Genomic DNA, 19,060 nt, shown 5'->3' on the forward strand with positions numbered 1-19,060 from the left:
AATTTTTTTTTTTTTTTTTTTTTTTGACAATTTAGTGAAATTATTCGAAAAGTATGAGATTTAGACTTAAAATCACGCTTAAATATTGTTTTCAGAAATCACCGCCAAATGGGCAAAGGCCCCAACCTAATGAAAAACAGGGCAAAGGAGTTGCGGCTACGGGAGACAGATGGCGACCCTTGATGACAAATAGCCTCCGCCGTTTGTTGATTTGATGTTCAGATCGGATGCTCAAGAAATGTTAGAACCAAGAACAACGCGCGCGCAAGACAAACGGCTGGTGATGCACTCGCTATAAAAGAGTACATTATCGCACACCAACTGTTTGATTTATGTTCCGAGTTAGTTCTAATCTTCTGTTTAGTAGAGGAATTTGGTAGTTTTAAGGAGGAACTGTTTGGAGCCTGTTAAGAAATGATGAACTTGATAGAGTTTTGATTATTGTACATGAACCCATTTGCAAAGCTGCAGGATTGATAGGGGACACACTCTCCTTTTAGGTAAGACTTGAGGGAAATATGTATAAGAAAGAGAAATAATAAAGGGAGTGTGTGTAGGCTGGATTCCATGTCGTGGTGTTAAAGCACTCTGTAGCTGTCTCTTTCTGTAAATTTTGTAAGTCAAACAACATCTTAGAACCCTTCAATAGTCCAGGAGGAAAATATGATTAATAAACAAACACTTGTTTAAAAGTCACAGTCGAGGTGCTGTTTTAATCTTAAGAATTAGACAAAGTTAAAAGAGAAAAGAAGGAAAAATCAATTCGTAATGGATGTGAAAGGCATATCTTTTGTTTTGTTCGTCTAGGATAGGAGAGGTGCGAGTTTGGATTCTTCCTTAAAAGAACCCAATCAAACGCCAAAGCTAATTAAAAAAAAATTCTTCTTTTGGGCCTTCTCTCTAACCAGACTTTCTCTGGTTTCAAGCTGTCTGATGGCATAGGGATCCTAAGAAAGAAAGGAAGGGCGTTTTAGTGATTCCTCTGTAGACTGTTTAAGTGCTAACATTAAGCTTTAATCTCTGGGTATGGGTCTCTGATTGCTTTACAGCAATGTCTTTGCGGATTTTTCTTCTGCTTTTGGATGGTAAAGAGAAAATCTTCCGCTGCAATAAAACAACGCTATTAAGCTATGACTACAAGATTTTCCACAGTAGATCCTAAACTTTTGTTTTCTCAAACCTCAAAATAAGGCGATGGAGTATTCATTTCTTATGGTCAAAAAAACTATGTTGAGTCACCAAAGATCCCATAAAGAAAGAATCTAAAATTTGAATGGGACATGACATGCCTTACTTAGTTCTAGCAGAAAGAGAGAGAGAGAGAGAGATGGACGGAATGGTAAAGCAAGTTAAAGAGAGAAATGGGGTTGAGAATGGCAGGAGATGGCATTGGTTTGATGGAGGTAGGCCATTAAGTTTTGAGAAAAAAAAACTCTCTTTCTCTCACTAAAAAAGGCAAAGTGGGCAGAGAACTTTAATCCCCATGCAAACAGTAGTGTGTACCACACACACAGTTATGTGGTCGCTCTCGGTTCGGTTGCTATCCACAATTTACTTTTTCTGTTGACATCTGTGCATCTCTGTAATCTTTGCTTTAGATTTTGTTTTAGATTGCATTTTCTGCGCTTACAAGAATTTCATTTAATATACCCTCACAGTGTTTAGATTTAGAAGGAATTTTAGGGCCCTACTACGCCTATACTCTTTAGCTAACCTCTGCACTAAATGCCCCTTCATTTCTAGTATGGACTTTGATGTTCTAAATGCCAGGAATAGAATAGAGGGCTTTTCTTTAGGATCAAACTGAGGGGCTGCTCATTTTGAACCCTGTGATTTGACATGTTATCACAATATTTGATGTTCCTTTAGCAATGAAATGCTATTGGTATTAGATCTATTGTGGGGGAAGGAGGCGAATGATGAATTTTCTCATCATTGCTGCAATCAAAAGGAGAGGTTTCTCTCTTTAATATAATTTCCCAGATTCAAAAACTCCAAAAAGGAGAAATAAATAACCCCACTTTTCTTTAGAAAACCTAATGATGCCCTCTTGAAAATCTGTCTCTAAGAACTTAGTCATGCAAAATTACATGCAAAAATATGGTGAAATATATTTTCAAGACGGATGGGATGGAGACTTCAAAAGGGACCCGGAATGGGAATTGCAATCATGAGAAATTGGACTCTAAAACTCCATTTTTCCAAGTTGGTTTGCTGATATGTGCTTATGACAGTTTGTTGCCAATTTTGCTTTTTTAGTGTTTCATTTTCCTAAAGATTAATTAAATATGCCTATCAACGATTTCTTTGTTTGATTGATCGATAATGGACTTGACAATTTTACAATCATAACCCCTTTGAAAGCCAAAATATCATTTTAAATACCAAAATTTGTTATTGCCTTTAAGTGTTCTCAGAATCAGGTATAGAACAAGCTGTTTTAAAAAGAAATGTTTGAAGACAAAACCAGTATGAAATCCGGCTAAAAAAAAACAGTTCTCAAAAATTACTTTATGTTTTTGGAATTTAGCGAACATTTCATAAGGATTCATAAAAATTGAAAAGAACAGAAAAATCTAGTAAATGGTCCTAATTCTTTTAAAGAGGAATAACATCTAAAAGTAAAATGGATATCAAATTGAAAACAGTAGCATAGAAGAAAAAATTGGCAGCTCTCAAGATGTTAGAACCATGGTGGGGAAGGAGAATAATTGTGAATGCTTGCCGGTCTTGTAGCCACCAAATGAAGCACTTGTAATTTGCTCAATAATTGAAAGCCCTGTATTTAATTAGATGCAGCTAAGAACACTCATGTGCTGAATTAGATTTTGAAGTTTCTGTGTGTCACTGTGCTGGTATTTGTCAAGAAGTGGAGTTGGCAGCTTTCAGAGGCTTGATACGAGACAAATGCAGAAGATCCCACAACTGTTCCTTTTTATTCTAATAAATCTTGACCATCTTCTTTCTTGCCTTTAGATTAATTTTCACCCCCCTAGTGTTAACTTTTGGTAGAAAAAGAGAGGTGAATGAATATACATGGAAAAGATTCGGATTGAGATGTTTATTTGTGCTACTTATTAGTCAAAAAGAAAATAAGGGTAGAAAGAAAACAGTAGCAATTACTAGTGATTTGATGGCAACCTCATCATAGTCCCGTTCCCATATGATTTTGAAGTGGGGTAACACAGACAAGTAAGGATTGCATCTCTCTGTTGATAAGAAACATTTTAGTTAGAGTTCAAATATAAAACTATGGGTGTTTTGAGTTTTGACTCCAAGTAGTTAATTTATCTTACCATACATTTTTTAAAAAAGATTTATGAATCAAATGCTTTCTAGTTTCTGTGCTGTGATTTAGGATTTGAATTTTGAAGTCTAGTAGATTTGTTGAGCGGGCAATATTTATAAGCATGCGCTGATTCTGATAAAAGAAAAGAAAAAAAGAACAAGAAAAAAGCTGCAGAGAACTCTTAAAACGCATTCCCACCAAGAGCTCAATGGCTAAGGAGGAAGATTCTCTGTTGTCCTAATTGGCATGAAAAAGTGTTGTTTAGTTGGGTGGCTAATGGCTGTCTCCATAGTCGGCCATTGCACAACTCATTCAACGAGGTGGCGTTTTGACAAAAGGGGCCTCTTTACACTTTTTTCCCCTCTCCTTCTGAAGCAGTAAGCAGGCACCGAATAAAGAGACTGTAACATGGGGTGGGATTAGCTCACACGAAGAGGCAAAGGCAAAGGCCTAAAGACTAAACAGCAGGGTTTTTGAAGTCAAAGGATGAGCATTGAGCAATTGAGTAGATAGGGAGAAACGGCGCCGTATGCGGCGAGCTTTTCTTATTTTTCTTGTTATTATTTTTTTGTGACGGTAGCTGGCATATACCTATAAGCCATGAGAGGCTGTTTGGGATGCGTAGGTCCATGCAGTACAGAAGCTGCTCAATGTATGAAGTGACTAAAGGGACAGTTTGTCTTCCGTATGTGTAATCTTATTCAAGGTCCTCAGAGACCTCATCAGACCATTTAATCAAAAACCAGAACACATTAATACGGTGGAACCCACTTCATCAGTGCCCACTATTAGTCAATAATTTTTCAAGGGTACTTGACTTTGCTTCCTTTGACTTATCAGAAGGGGTGGGGTGCCCTTCGTGTCGAAGAAGATTACACAGAGAGCAATGAAGGGTATCCTTCTCTCTTGAGTCGTGTTATTGTAGTTAGTATGCATAGGACGAAAGATTTGCATGTTTATATAAATCTATAAAAGCCTCAGCAAAACCATGCCTTAAATCCAATTGCATAGAAGGAGCAATTAAGAAAAGAGAGGGGTAGGTGAGAGAGCGTAAGGTAAAGCAAAAGGATGGTCTTTCTCATACACAGATCCCTATAGAAATGCACCAAAGCATGCCCCCCAACTCTCATTCTATTTGCTCGATTTAAAGCCCCTTGCTTTCTTCTTCATTTTTCAAACAGAGAGCGGGTTGTTTTGTTATTGTATGACGGGTTGGACATATTTCTCTCTACTGCTAGCCAACAAACAAAATATATTTAGTCTCTAAGTGGGGGTAAACCAAGGATTTGTTGGGGTCGTTAGTTTTTTTTTTTCTTCCAATCATTGAGACTTGCTCTATAATTTAGAGCATATTGGGTTGAAAAGAGAGTTAGATTGAACTGAAGGTAGGGGGAATTCCATGAATAATGTTAATGGCAACAACTGTAACTGGTTAGGTTTCTCTGTGTCCCCTAACGTTAACATGGAGCTTTCTTCTTCCTCTGCTGCTGCTGCCTCCCCTTCAATTCCTGCAAATCTTTTTCACTCCCCATCTCAGTATAACTATGGCATTTACTATGGTGTTGATGGAGAACATGGTGGTTTTTATTCACCATTGTCTGTCATGCCGCTCAAGTCTGATGGTTCAATTTGTTCAATGGAAGCTCTCAGCAGGCAGCACCCAGAAGGTTAGTTTATGACCCAGAATTTACTCTGTGCTAGAGTTTTGTTTTTAGAAAAATTATCAATATTGTTTTAGCTGATCTTATTTTCTTATTTTGTTTTATTGTTCACTTTTGGATTTGAAGCGGTGAGTAGCTCTACTCCAAAACTAGAGGATTTCTTTGGTGGTGCTACTATGGGGTCCCATCACTATGAAAGCAATGCCAGGGAAGCTATTGCTCTCAGCTTAGACAGTATATTTTGCCATCAAAACCCAACTCATGAGCCCAACAACCAACCCTATGCACATTTTTCATCCTTAAGAAGCCGTGAAGTGATGCTTCAAGACTCGAAGGTTATTCTGCCCGATGGGTGCAATCTGCAGCAGGAGCAACAGCAGCAGCACCCAACAGTGGCAGAGAGTGAGATTTCTGGTATGAAGAATTGGGCTGTTCCTAGGGGCTATGCTGCCACTGACAATAGTTCCTTCGAACAGAAGATGGTGAGTTTCATGAGTGAAAATGGTGGTGAATCTGGTCCCATTAATGCCATGGCTTATGGAGATTTACAGTCATTGAGCTTGTCCATGACTATGAGTCCCAGCTCTCAATCAAGCTGCGTCACAGTCACACAGCATGTCTCACCTGCCATGGGTGACTGTTCTGCCATGGATTCAAAGAAAAGAATCCATGAGAAGTTGGATCAGAAGCAAATTGTTCATAGGAAGTCTTTAGATACCTTTGGTCAGAGAACCTCACAGTATAGAGGGGTTACAAGGTTCACTTCAGATTTTTTTATTTGTTTTGTTTTGCTTTGTCTTACTTTTCTCCATCTTCATTCCATGATTTAATGCTTCATTATGTCAATCAGGCACAGATGGACGGGTAGGTATGAAGCACATTTATGGGACAACAGTTGCAAGAAAGAAGGTCAAAGCAGGAAGGGAAGGCAAGGTAAAAAAAAAAAAAAAATTTGTGCTTCTATTTCTCCCATGGAGCAATATTTTGTTGTTTCTTTTTGTTCTTGCTAAAATCATAACTACTCAATCTTTGTTTTCGGTTTTTTTTTTTTGGTGGTCTGGAATCGCCATTGGATTCAAATGATGGTTTTCAGTGTACCTTGGTAAGCATTCAGAATCTCGACTGATTGATTATTGGTCAAGTTTTTCCCTCATTTAATGATTAATCAAGTGGTTCCAAAAATTGGTTTTTTTAGGAGGTTATGATATGGAAGAGAAAGCCGCTAGAGCTTATGATCTTGCTGCACTCAAGTACTGGGGACCCTCCACCCACATTAACTTTCCTGTAATGCCTCTTTTCTCATAAATCTAATATTAAATTTCTAGAACTTCTCTTGCTAATTTAAGATTTCTTTTTTAATTTCAATGCTTTACTCAAAGTGATTCCTTGTTCTAAGCAGTTGGAGAACTATCAGAAAGAATTAGAGGAAATGAAAAACATGAGTAGGCAGGAATATGTTGCTCATCTGAGAAGGCAAGCACATTTTTACCATGAGTATTAACTGTCAACGGCATATTCGTTCTACTTTATTTGGTTTTAAACTTTGAGTATAAAATTTGTAAATTGATTATCTCTCAGGAGAAGCAGCGGATTCTCAAGGGGGGCCTCGATTTACAGAGGCGTAACAAGGTCTAATAAGTCTCAACTCAAAGCTTTGTAATATTTTCATGATCTTGATCATTTTGCTTTTGGCTTTATGCGACTTTTTTCAGTGAATCTCTGTCTGAAGTTTCTCTGTTCCTATTTGTATTATTTTGCAGACATCATCAACATGGAAGATGGCAGGCTCGGATAGGCCGAGTTGCTGGTAACAAAGATCTGTATCTTGGGACATTCAGTGAGTGCTATACTTTTTTTTGTTTTTCCTGTTAAAATTTTGATTGAATAGTTTGAATTTTGTTTCCTGTGTTTGCATCTTGTTAAAGCTGTCATGAATAATTCATATCCTATGAAAAATTATCTTTCTTGCTTTGGAAATGGTCGGGCTCACATTATAAAACCAACCCTTCAGAAAACTATAAGGCTGTGTTTGAATCGCTTTGTAATTCTTTATTAATCCCTTTTCTGAAAAAGAGCAAAGATGCTGTTTTACAGATGCATCCTGCAGTACATCTCTGACTTTGGTCTTTAATTCTTGGTTAGAAGAAAAGTTTTGTAAAGCCACTGTTGTTTGATACTGTTAGGTACTCAAGAGGAAGCGGCCGAGGCCTACGACATAGCAGCCATAAAATTTCGAGGAATGAATGCAGTTACTAATTTTGATATCACAAGGTATGACGTCGAGCGGATCATTGCTAGCAACACGCTTCTTAGTGGCGATGTAGCTAAAAGAAAGCAGCAGCCGGATTTTAATAATGAATCTCTTAGTGAAAGCCCTCCTACTCACAACAGCAATGCAGAGGCCTCTATGCCTTTGCCCTCACAGAGTAGTCAAAGTGAATCAGACTGGAAGATGGCTCTCTATCAGTCATCCCAGCAGCAGCTCATTCCAAAGCCTCGGTTGTTGTCTGCAATAACCGACGATGGTTCACAGCTAGGAGTCGAAGACTCGGCCAAAATGATGGGAGCTCATTTCTCCAATGCATCTTCAATGGTGACCAGCTGCAGCTTGAGCAGCTCAAGGGAGGAGAGTCCAGACAAGACAAGCCTTTCAATGGTTTTCGGAATGCCTCAACCGACATCTAGGCCGTTTGCTGCCCCAGCTAGTAATATGAACTCCTCCTCCTGGATTGCATCTGCCCAACAGTTGAGGGCAGCCAATTGTATGAGCCAGTTGCCAGTTTTTGCTGGGTGGACTGATACTTAAAAAAAGTAAAAAAGGAAGTCATTTGATATTTCCTGATATGGCTCCTTCCATGTTAAAGAACTAAGAACTTCAACACTCCCAACCAAAACCATCCTTATCAGTTGAAAGTTTTTGTGAGAAAAATTCTGTAAGATGAGGAATAGTTCAAACAGTAGACGATTGAAGTTCAAATTGGAATCTGTTTATTATTATTATTTCTTTTTTTCTTTGTTTTGTTATGAAATCATAATTGAGATCCAGCTTTATTGGTGTTTCTGAAGTACAAAAATGAACTGTGGATGAAGGAAGGGTGTGGCCCAGCAAGACATAAGCACTGCTGATGGATCAGCTCAGCTCAGCTCAGATGAGTGGTGACCTCCTTTTGCTTTTAAAAGCCTTTGACCACAAAACAAAGATCCTTTAGCCATCTTCATCCATAACATCATCATTACTGATTCCCTCTCAACCTTTCTTTTCTGCAAAGCGACAGACATTCCTTCCATAATCCAAAGAGAAAATTAAAATATAAAATAAAAATAAAGGAATTTCTTTTTCATTTTTTTTTAAATTGTGGGAAATTAGACACAACCGTACCTGGACCTAACATATGTTTGGTTACAGACATGTTGGCCCATAATTGACAGAAAATTGTCTGATTTCTTTAGAAAAGAACATGCGTCGTGTAACATGCTACAATTTGTCCGATGGATTTCTTTTTCTCCACACTAACCCACTCACTATTCAATCATGTTCTGAATTGTTTTTTATTATTACCACCAATCTAAATTTCCATCCTCTGCACGTACCCTTCACACGTGGGGACTCATTTTTCATAATAAAATCATAATCTCTCCCTCTTTTTCTTTTTTTTCTTGGTTTTGAACTTCTTTTTACCAAACAAGGAAAATAAAAAAGGGACTGTTTTTCTTTAAATGGGCGTTGTTTTTCCTGCTAGAGAGTTGAGAAACTGAGCATTCTTTTTTTTTCTTTTTGGCACAAAAAGGGGATGCTTGAGTTGAAAAAACTCCAAATGAAGGGAATTTGGATTCCATTTGAGATTTGGTACAGATTTTTCTTTTCCTTTTTTGTTTGGGGTTGAAAAAGCTTCTTTGGATTTTGATTCATTTCTCTTTGCACTTTAAAAGCTTGAAACTTGGTGTATGGAATAAACCGACATACACGTGAGTTTGGAGGTCGAAATTTTGATCATTTAAGTAATGTTTTAATTATTTCTTATTATTTAAGAAATAAAAAAAATAAATGTGTTCTTTGACAATTATGTTAAATCTGACTAAGAGTAAAAGGTAGAAAAAAAAAATAAAGAATTTTTATTTTGAATTAAAAATATGAACTTGAGTGTGATAAAATCTTTGAAACGTACTTGTTGTATTGGGCTCAAATGGTAATAGTACCATAATTGGGCTTGAAATTGAGATGCCTGGCCCAGTTGAAATTAGAAGAAGAAGGGGGAAAGGGACGTTGAAATAAATGAAGGTGGATGTTGTTGTGTTGTCGTCAGGGACAGTGGACAACCTTGGGCACCTACGTTGTACGTGCGCTTGTCCTTCCCCCCACCCTCCTTCACTGTCTTGTCGTGGACTATGGTCAAACGTCTTTGTTCTCTTTTCGTCTCAATTCAATTATCAGCGTTGTAATTCCAGAGAGAAACCATATGTGTTTTATTAAAATTGATTTTGGGTGGTACTGAAATTGACAAGAAGAAACAGTGAGTTTAGGGTGGTGGAAGGAAGGGGCAGGCAGGCAGGCAGGCAGGCAATAGGGGGCCTAGTTGAGGACAGTGGAGGCCTCACTTTCAAGGGTATCACTCGGTCGACGGGTGATCCCAACGCCCAACAGTGTGTCGCTGTGTTGCCACTTACCACTCACGTTGCCCACCACCACCTTCACTTCAGACAAACCACACAACACCCCCCTCCTCACTTCACACCATAATATTGTCATGATTTTATTTTTAAAAAATGTCTTATATCAAAAAGATATAATATTTTTATTTATAAACTCACGATCTTCTCATTTATTAACTAATGTGGGACTCTTCCCAACAATCTTCAATAATTTTTTTTATATATATAAATAGGTTGGATTGAGTTCGATTAAAAAATATTGATATTGGCTAGACTTTTGTAAAATTATCTTATATTTTAGAAATAAAGCAATTTCGTAAGGAATCCCATCCCTTGACTGCCTTTTTAAATAAACCCTATAAAAATTAAAATTTTAAAAAGTGTGACTCAAAAGGCTATGGTATTGAAAGAGGACCAACAACCCCACTTCTACCACCACCCCAAACGCCCTCTGTCGTTTTCCCCTTTCAAATATTTACCTAAATTAAAAGTTTAGTATTCTATTAAATATAACATAACGACTCAATTGATTTTCACATAAACGGAGGAAAAATTACCTACTTTCCAACATAGTTTAAGCTACGTCAGCAAGAAAATAATTAATACAGAGAATACTTGAAATTTACTAAAAGTTTACTTGGTTAAATACTTTTAATTATTTTTTTCAATTTTATATATAGTTACATCGTGGGGAAATCTACCAGCATTAACTTTAAATTTTTTTAATTAAATTTGTAATTTGATTGGGGAAGTAAAGTAAATTTTGGAATTGTTTATTTTCCTAAAGGTAAAGAAAGTTACGGTACTGTCATTAATCAATTGAAGGTGGATGTATTATTTAAATTTCACGTAATAAATCAGAAAAAAGAATGTTTTAGAATTTAAATATTGTTAGATAGTAACGCCAGGAGAAAAAATTGTCGAGGACACGTGGGTCAATTTCATTTATCAATGTTTTGTTTATTTATTTATTTATTCTCCCTCTCTCGTACAACCCGTGATCGGGATTTGGGAATCGGGGGCTCATGCGCGCACCTTGCTTACGTGTCGCTTTGTAATTGGCGGGAATGGAAAATAAGTCATTCCAGTTGGGGTGACACGTGGACCCACGGCTCCATTTGCTTGGAAATTAAGGGATTTTTAAGGACAACCTAGGATTATATTATGTTTATATCTATATGTCTGTTGGCTAAGATTTAAACAATTTAACTAATTTTATTAACAATGGAGCCTTATGTAAATTTTGCCTCAATAAGTTTGTACTTTAAAACATCTATTTGGTATAAATTTTAAAAATAGAAAATGATTTTAAAGGGTAATTTCACAGTTACCAAATTAAATTTTGACATAGTAATTAGAGGAAATATCAATTGCTATAATTAATTAGAAGAAATTGATTGCTAAGGACGAAAACAGAGTACGAAAGTGAAAAGGTTTTAGAATGAGTTGTCACTTGCTTTATTCAATACCAAACTGCTCAATATCACCGGCAAACAAACTCCGACGCGGAGTTCACATTGCACCAGCCTTAGGCAAATTGTGAGTAGGTCGTATGCGATAATTGCAATCGGTAGCCAGATTCATAGCATGATATCAAATCATATCAAACTCACACAACATATAATTTCCCTCATACCCACCTCACATGCTCGGTAATTATGAATTATAAGACAATTTACTAATTTGTTAAGCATTTTTAAAGTTTTAATTATTTTTTTAATCATTAATAATTTATTATTACATTATTCATAAGCAATAATAATGGAGACTGGGGAGTTGAGAGTGGGTAAAGTGGCGAAAATACCCTTTCAAGTGGTCGCTATCCTCGGCCTCACATGCGCAGTGGCCGCCCCCGCAAAGGCGCAGACCCCACTCCGCCCCTCTCTCTCATCTAAAATACACTCCAGAGTCAGCAGGTTTCTCAGTTTCTGCCCTCTTCTTCCACGCCTGCTCCGGCTGCCACCACGTCACCCCTTCCTTCTTCACAGCTACCATCGAACCCTCTCTCTCTGTGTCTCTTGCCCTTTTCGAATAGAAGCCATCGCATCGCCCTAATTCTGAAGCCTTTTGCGTCTCTATAGCCTACATCCTTTCATTTATTTCCTCTTCAAGAACCGTAACCCTCTGTTGTTTACTAGACCAGGCATTTTCATTTGGGTCTTAATCCTTCTTTCTTTGTATTATTTCCTAATCGAATCAGAGTTTTCTAAACTCTAATTGATTGCGAGTTTGTTGGCTTCCTCCTCTCCTCTGCCTGTCACTATGGTTGGTTGGACACTGTTGATCTTCGGCTTGTGGGCTTCCGCCGCTCTCCCTTTGTCGTCTTCAGATCCCAACGACGAGGCTTGTCTCACTAATCTAAGCCAATCTTTAGAAGACCCAACTAACTCTCTCCACAACTGGACCAAATCCAACCTCGCCAACCCTTGCAATGGCTTCAACTCTTACATTCATGGCGCCACTTGCAACAGTGGCCGTATTTACAAGCTTTCCCTCAATAATCTCTCCCTCCGCGGCTCTATTTCCCCTTTTCTTGCTAACTGCACCAATTTACAAGCCCTCGACCTCTCCTCCAATTTTCTCACAGGCCCCATCCCTTCCGACCTTCAATATCTCGTTAATCTCGCTGTTCTCAACCTCTCTGCCAATCGCCTCACTGACCAGATCCCTCAGGAGCTCGCATTTTGTGCTTATTTGAATGTTATTGATCTCCACGATAATTTGCTAACTGGCCAGATACCTCAACGATTGGGTCTTCTCGTTAGGCTCTCCACTTTCGACGTATCTAATAATCGTCTCTCCGGACCAATCCCCTCCACTCTCGGCAATCGAAGCGGCAATTTGCCTAAATTTAACGCCTCCTCCTTCGTAGGCAACAAGGATCTCTACGGCTTCCCTTTGGCGCCAATGAAGAACAAGGGGCTTTCCATTATTGCCATTGTTGGAATCGGTTTAGGGAGTGGACTTGTCAGCTTGGTGTTGAGCTTCACTGCCGTTTGTATTTGGTTGAAAATTACTGAACGGAAGATGGTGGTTGAAGAAGGGAAAATTAGTCATCTCATGCCTGATTATTGATCTTAATCACCCATCAGAGATTATTAAGCTATCAGCCGTTCTTGATAAATTTTCTGTTCAGGTATATACCATTTCCCCCCCTTTTCGAACCAGTAATGGTCTACTCTTTTTCTTTTCCTTTTTTTTATTGGGAGATGCCGCCTCGATTTGATTCATCATCGGAGAGGATCTTTTTTTTTTTATTTTTTTCAATTTTTTTGCCCCTCTCTCCTATTTTCTTCCCAAAACAATCAACAATGTATAAACCCCACTGGTTATAATCGAGTTATCGCTCTCAATTATTATTACACATTTTGAAGAACAAAATTGTCTGCAAATCTCTCACTCACTCAAAAACACACAGACAAACAGTGCCTCTGTTCTTCACTAGTTCTGCACTTGTCTGTGTGCCAATTTGTCTTGGTCAAATTTGTTGTTTTTATAGCTCCGTTGGCCATTTTTGTTCTGTTGCAGCAGCTTTAATCACTTCCCCCCATCCATCATTTTTCAAAATTTTCTGAATGTCTGGGCTTTACTTGAATTTTAGCCATACCGTTATTAGACTCTACTGTGCATTTGCGTCAGACGTTTTCCCTTTACTGATCAAAACACTGTTTAGCTTGGTGTGTAGCGCCGTGATCATGTCACCAACAACTTAGCTTTAGAGCTGGACAATCTGATACAAAAACAGTCGTTGAATAGTAACTTTTCGAGTTTAGAATTGCTGATATGGAGAAAGAGTTGAACAAATTAGAATGTCTGTGAATGGATCGGAACCGATTCCAAAAATTTGGTTAAAAAATGGAACTTGGTTCAGGTTTAAAGTTCAAATCTCCACTGCAGCATAAGAAACAAGAACAGGTATCTAAAACACGAACGAGTAGCTGGCGACCCATCAGATCCCATACTAAAGCTTGTGCGTATTGAATTCGACAAAGGGTGATGAGTGTAAAGTTGTATCGAGCAATACTATTTGGGGGTCAAAACTCCACTATTTATTCCCAAGCACAAAGTGAATGCTTACAATAACAACAGACAAGTGGAAAATACGCATTCCTTCAATAAATAAAAAACGTGGGAAATTAGGAAAACTCATTGGATAAGGTAAAAAGCCACGTGTCCTATCTGAAATGCAATAACTTCCTTCAATAAATTGTAATTGAAGGCTTCAATGGTGTAAAGTAGGCGAGCGGCATCTATAAATCCGTATTTTTAAATTTTATATCATTGACGGATGGAATGATGGGTGAGGGTGACGTTATTCAAATCTATTTCACTATTATTTCTATTTATTTATTTATTTTTAATAATTTTTCAAATTTTTATTATTCGATTTATAAGTATTCATAGCCACGCCACCATCGCAAGCCCACCGGGAAAATGGGCCCAATCATTTTGGGCTCCTTGTCTTCAACTGGGCTATTGACCCGACCCATACCCGAACTCGGCTCCCTTTCAATGTCCGACCCTCCAGTCCAGTGCCACCCAAAACCCTACGAAACCCCTGCGTCTTCACAGTCTTAGCATCTGTTTTCGGTTGATTCGTACTGATGCAATGGAGAAGCTTTCCAAAGAACTTGAGCAGGAGAAGGAAGGCTTAGAAGATGACTTGAGTTTCGAAGAACTTGGGTTGGACCCTCGTCTAGTTCGCGCGTTAAACAAGAAGGGAATTTTAAAGCCAACACCCATACAACATGTTGCAATTCCGTTAATTTTGGTACGCGTTTTGACATTAGGATGGCTCTGGAATTTGTTGCCTCCGAGGAAGAATTTTGTGACGTTCTATTTGTTTCAGGAAGGCAAGGATGTGGTGGCTCGGGCGAAGACTGGTTCTGGGAAGACTTTCGCGTACCTCCTTCCATTGCTTCAGAAGCTGTTTACTGGTTCTAGTACGGAGAAGAAGTCAGGTCCAAGTGCAGTTCTTCTCGTTCCGACTCGGGAGCTGAGTCAGCAGGTATGCCTTCTTAGAAGGATCTGAGGGAGGTTGTAGGTGTATTCCTACTTGATTCACCAGTTACTGAATTACTTGTGTGTACCATACATTCAGGTTAATAAGGAAGTTTCATCCCTCATTGAATCCTGTCGAGTTCAATTGAAAGTTGCCCAATTGACAAGCAGCATGTCACATTCTGATTTGGTTGGTTCAGGTTCATCCTTTTTTCAGAAGTATATTGCAAGGAATACATTCTGAAAGAAACTGTTAGATGTAGCAAGGTGATTGAGGCTGTTGTGCTGGATATTGATTTTATTTGATAAATGTCTCTTGCAGCGGACAGCATTGGCAGGACCACCTGATATCATTGTTGCTACGCCTGCTTGCATTCCCAAATGCTTGTCTGCTGGTGTTCTCCAACCAGCCTCCATTAACGAATCACTTGAAATTCTCGTTCTGGATGAGGTAATAATTTGATGAGCATTTCATGTCTCTAATCATTTTCTCTACAAGTGGTTGTATATCTAGTTTTATGTTTGTGGTTCAACTTTAAAACCATCGAGTAGAAACGGAGAATACACCTGTTATGTCTGCTCGCCATTTGTCAGCAACATGAAGTGCTAATAAAAGTTCATTGGCATATTTTCTTTGAATGGGGCCCATTTTGTACCTCTTTGGATAATTTCATTCAATGAAATATATATATCACACTGATAAAAAAATCTTATAGAATTTAAGTGTTGGTAGATAAATTGCTTTTTATTTGTTTCCAGGCTGATTTGCTATTGTCATATGGCTATGAAGATGATATTAAAGCTTTTGCAGCACACATCCCACGTTCCTGTCAATGCCTTCTTATGTCCGCTACATCAAGGTTATTATTTTCACTGCCTTAACAAGCTGTATTTTTACAATGACTGCAGGCCGATATAATTTTTGATGCTTGCTGTTGGTAGACTGTGTTTTAACTTGATGGGAGTTTGCCCCACTTTTGTTTTTGTTTTTCTTGCTGTTAACCATGGAAGATTATATGTACTCACACTTCGTCCTCTAAGTTTCTAACTTGTTTAAAATTAGCTTAGCTTCATTTTATCCCAAATTAATGGTTTGTGGAATTTTGTGCATCGTTTGATCAATTAATGTGATGTTCTATGTTGGTCTTTGGATGTCTGACAGTGATGATGTTGAAAAATTGAAGAAGTTGATCCTGCATAATCCCTTCATTTTGACTCTGCCAGAAGTGGGAGATATTAAAGACGATCTAATTCCGAAAAATGTTCAACAATTTTGGGTAAGTTCCTCTTCTCTCAACGTGAATTAATCAGATATTATTCATTCCCCGGTGAAACTTTTGTTGCTCTTGAAGGGAACATATTTACATTGGTACTCCTATAGAGTGAAATCATTAACATTGGTACTCCGGAAAATGTGTAATCATCACTTTTTAATAAATCAAGGTGATTTTTTTTACAATTTTCACATTCAATTTGCTAGTATACTTTATTCTTTGTTCTCATCATAATAACTTCATTTCGACTTTGGCTGAGTATTGAACTTTGTTTTGTGTTTTTTTTCTTATTCATGTATAATCTCCTTTCTGCATTTGTATCTTGTTCAACAAATAAAAGTTCTTTTCTGTACCTACTTGTATGAACTTGTGTTTGGAAAGTAATAATGTGTGTTTTTTTAATGGTACAAGATCTCATGTGATGCTCGAGACAAGTTACTTCATATTCTTTCGCTCTTAAAGTTGGACTTGGTTCAGAAAAAAGTTCTTATATTCACAAATACCATCGACATGGCCTTCAGGTTGAAATTGTTTCTTGAGAAGGTAAATGACTCTGGTTCATTTTTTCCATCTATTCAGCACTCCACCTTTTGAATATTGTTCTTAACACATATTTTTATCTTTATTTCATTTATACGATTCCTTTCTTGTATGTATATTTTGTACAAAGTTATCTACTTCAGATGATTTCTGGATCATTGTTGTGTACTTTTGATGTTTTGTTTTGCAGTAGCTTCTTTCTTGACAGAGATTTTAATTTAAATTCTTTATATTGCTACGTCATGTCCTTATATTTCTGAGGTACCCCCCTTACCACCCGTCCAAGGTGGGCATCAGAAAATTTATTGTTGGTTGATTTGCTGCTTATGTCATGCAGTTTGGAATCAAATCTGCTGTTCTAAATGCTGAGTTGCCTCAAAATTCACGCCTCCATATTCTTGAGGTATGCCTATTTAGACAAGCTTAGTGTTGGTACAGTTTACAGGGAGGTATTTAACTAACGCTTAGCAATTCTGGTGTGTTATTATTGACCTAGTATGTACGTTTTGTTGTTCTTTCTTTGGTTTGACAGGAGTTTAATGCTGGTCTGTTTGATTATTTAATTGCAACTGACGACGGTCAAACAAAAGAAAAAGAAGCCAACGAGGAAGGTAATGTTGATAAGAAAAAGTCCAGAAAACGTGCTAAGCAAAAAATAGATTCTGAATTTGGAGTAGTACGAGGAATTGACTTCAAAAATGTTTACACAGTATGCATCTCTCTCTCTCTCTCTCTCTCTCTCTCTCTATATATATATATATATATATATCAATTCAATGCCAATTAATTTATTGCTTCTACGTCTCTTAATGTGTTAGTAGTACTATGTACAAGTATTCTTAATTAGTACAACACATATAATGCCTCTTATGATGTGAATTATCAATAATTATGTTACATAATTTATGTGTTGTGTGATATTTATCTTTTTCAGTCTCTTGATGGTTTTACTATCAAGTAAGCTATTAACAACAATTTTTCTGCCATCCGTTCAGGTTATAAATTTTGAGTTGCCTCCGAGTGCAACAGGGTATGTACACCGTATAGGACGTACTGGAAGAGCTTATAATACTGGTGCATCTATTTCGCTGGTTGGTATTTTGAGATACTGTCTGTTCCTCACGACATTATAGTGATTTTTTCCTTGACATTATCTTATGTTCGCTTTTTTCACATGAAGAACGTGCACTTGGTAAATATAACCGCAAGTTTTCCCAATGTTGGTGTTGATATCTTATTATTACTCTCTCTTTTTTTTTTCTCTCTCTATGGTGATAGGTTTCTTCAGATGAGATGGAAACTTTTGGAGAAATTCAATCTTTTCTAAGAGCTGATGGAGATACAGACATTATTGTTCCTTTTCCATTACTTACTAAAAATGCTGTAGAGTCTTTACGTTATAGAGCTGAGGTTTGTGATGCATATTATAGCATATTTCTCGAGGATGCCCAATTAGATATTAAACTATCGTTATTGATGTGTTCTGCGTGCTTTGGCAGGATGTTTCTAAAAGTGTGACAAAGATTGCTATTAGAGAATCTCGAGCTCTGGATTTGAGGAACGAGATTCTTAACTCTGAAAAGTGAGTTGTTTCCCCTACTTCTTTTCTAGATTTATGAGCAATGTTTTTATTCTGTTTGGTTTACGTTTGAAAGACAATTATTTGCCAATTGCCACACCATCCAAGTTGTAATTATTTTATTAAACCAGCATAACCATGTTTTTCCTTTTGTGCATATAATCCTATTGAATCTTTAATGTAGGAGGGTTATTATGCCCATATTTACATCCATTTAATAACTTCATAACTTTTTCTTGTTCTGCTTCCTGTCTAGATTGAAAGCTCACTTTGAATCTAATCCGAGGGACTTAGGTAACATCTTTTGCTGAATTTTTAGTTGTTTGTACCAGCATACCCATTTATGCTGCATAAGTTGATTAGACTTTCTTGGGCAGATTTGTTGAAACATGATAAGATTCTCAGCAAGAAGCCCCCTGCTCCTCATCTGCGTGACGTACCTGACTATCTTGTCGACCCAGTAACTCAAGAAGCCAGCAAAGTCATCAAACTAGCTAGAGCAGCAATGGGAAATATACAGTCTGGTCGTCGGCGTGGGTTCAAGAGAAAATCTAGAAATGATAAAGACCCTCTTAAAACGTTTTTGGCTGAGGTACGGCTTTGCTGGTTTCAATCTGACGTTAATTTTAGAATAGTGATACTAATGGCACTCTTGCCTTGTTTCAACAATTTGGTCATTCACTTTCCCGCTTATTACTAATTGCATTCCTATTTGTTTAAAATTAGGCTCCAAAAAAATCTCGACGCAGTGGGGGGGAAAAGAGAAGGCAATAATGATGATCATGACAACAGACACAAGAAAAAAACATCTATCTGATTCTTCTTTGGCTTGTCGATCTAGAATGGTCAACAGCCGGAGGATCACAAATTTGTATTGAGAAGTAGTGTTAAATTATAGTTTAGTGGCCATCCAATGTAACAGTGACAATTTTTCACTGTGTAATTCCATCACAGCGATTTTGATTAAAAAGAAAAGTAAAATGAACGTTTATCACCATTGTCGTCGTTTCAATTTGTGGACTGTAGGGATAAAAAAAAAAAAAAGAACAGTTTTGATCAACACTGA

The 19,060-nt window shown here is 37.5% G+C and overlaps 3 protein-coding genes across 4 annotated transcripts; all 3 read left to right on the forward strand.

The window, feature by feature from the left end:
- Positions 1-116: 116 nt before the first annotated feature.
- Positions 117-7,950, forward strand: LOC111780969 (AP2-like ethylene-responsive transcription factor ANT). Of its 2 annotated transcripts, none has more exons than XM_023661350.1 (9): positions 117-4,956; positions 5,077-5,707; positions 5,801-5,883; positions 6,044-6,052; positions 6,146-6,234; positions 6,350-6,423; positions 6,529-6,606; positions 6,711-6,787; positions 7,134-7,950. In XM_023661350.1, the coding sequence occupies exons 1-9, from the start codon at positions 4,689-4,691 to the stop codon at positions 7,754-7,756; spliced, it is 1,932 nt and encodes a 643-aa protein (XP_023517118.1). In that variant the 5' UTR covers positions 117-4,688; the 3' UTR covers positions 7,757-7,950. The 2 variants fall into 2 exon arrangements, with proteins under 2 accessions (XP_023517118.1, XP_023517119.1); XM_023661351.1 differs by having other exon boundaries at positions 1,423-4,956; positions 6,529-6,579.
- A 3,494-nt stretch (positions 7,951-11,444) lies between these two features.
- Positions 11,445-12,989, forward strand: LOC111781846 (inactive LRR receptor-like serine/threonine-protein kinase BIR2). Its single transcript, XM_023662561.1, has one exon. The coding sequence runs from the start codon at positions 11,863-11,865 to the stop codon at positions 12,673-12,675; it is 813 nt and encodes a 270-aa protein (XP_023518329.1). The 5' UTR covers positions 11,445-11,862; the 3' UTR covers positions 12,676-12,989.
- A 1,086-nt stretch (positions 12,990-14,075) lies between these two features.
- LOC111781811 (DEAD-box ATP-dependent RNA helicase 16-like) lies at positions 14,076-19,038 on the forward strand. The gene is made up of 15 exons (XM_023662519.1): positions 14,076-14,371; positions 14,450-14,608; positions 14,702-14,791; positions 14,924-15,052; positions 15,361-15,461; positions 15,764-15,878; positions 16,287-16,418; positions 16,753-16,818; positions 16,948-17,124; positions 17,411-17,506; positions 17,694-17,825; positions 17,915-17,997; positions 18,251-18,288; positions 18,372-18,586; positions 18,721-19,038. Exons 1-15 carry the CDS (start codon positions 14,210-14,212, stop codon positions 18,766-18,768), a joined length of 1,743 nt encoding a protein of 580 aa, XP_023518287.1. The 5' UTR covers positions 14,076-14,209; the 3' UTR covers positions 18,769-19,038.
- The last annotated feature ends 22 nt before the right edge of the window (positions 19,039-19,060 follow it).

Source organism: Cucurbita pepo, chromosome LG19 (assembly GCF_002806865.2).
Source record: "Cucurbita pepo subsp. pepo cultivar mu-cu-16 chromosome LG19, ASM280686v2, whole genome shotgun sequence".
NCBI lineage: Eukaryota > Viridiplantae > Streptophyta > Magnoliopsida > Cucurbitales > Cucurbitaceae > Cucurbita > Cucurbita pepo.

Excerpts from the sequence above, each read along its gene's own strand:
- LOC111781846 (XM_023662561.1), top strand. The coding sequence starts at position 11,863 with ATGGTTGGTTGGACACTGTTGATCTTCGGCTTGTGGGCTTCCGCCGCT.
- LOC111781811 (XM_023662519.1), top strand. The coding sequence starts at position 14,210 with ATGGAGAAGCTTTCCAAAGAACTTGAGCAGGAGAAGGAAGGCTTAGAA. Across the intron at positions 15,462-15,763 it reads CTTATGTCCGCTACATCAAG|TGATGATGTTGAAAAATTGA; the intron begins GTTATTATTTTC and ends GATGTCTGACAG. Across the intron at positions 17,507-17,693 it reads CTGGTGCATCTATTTCGCTG|GTTTCTTCAGATGAGATGGA; the intron begins GTTGGTATTTTG and ends CTATGGTGATAG.
- LOC111780969 (XM_023661350.1), top strand. The coding sequence starts at position 4,689 with ATGAATAATGTTAATGGCAACAACTGTAACTGGTTAGGTTTCTCTGTG. Across the intron at positions 6,235-6,349 it reads CCACCCACATTAACTTTCCT|TTGGAGAACTATCAGAAAGA; the intron begins GTAATGCCTCTT and ends TGTTCTAAGCAG. Across the intron at positions 6,424-6,528 it reads TATGTTGCTCATCTGAGAAG|GAGAAGCAGCGGATTCTCAA; the intron begins GCAAGCACATTT and ends ATTATCTCTCAG.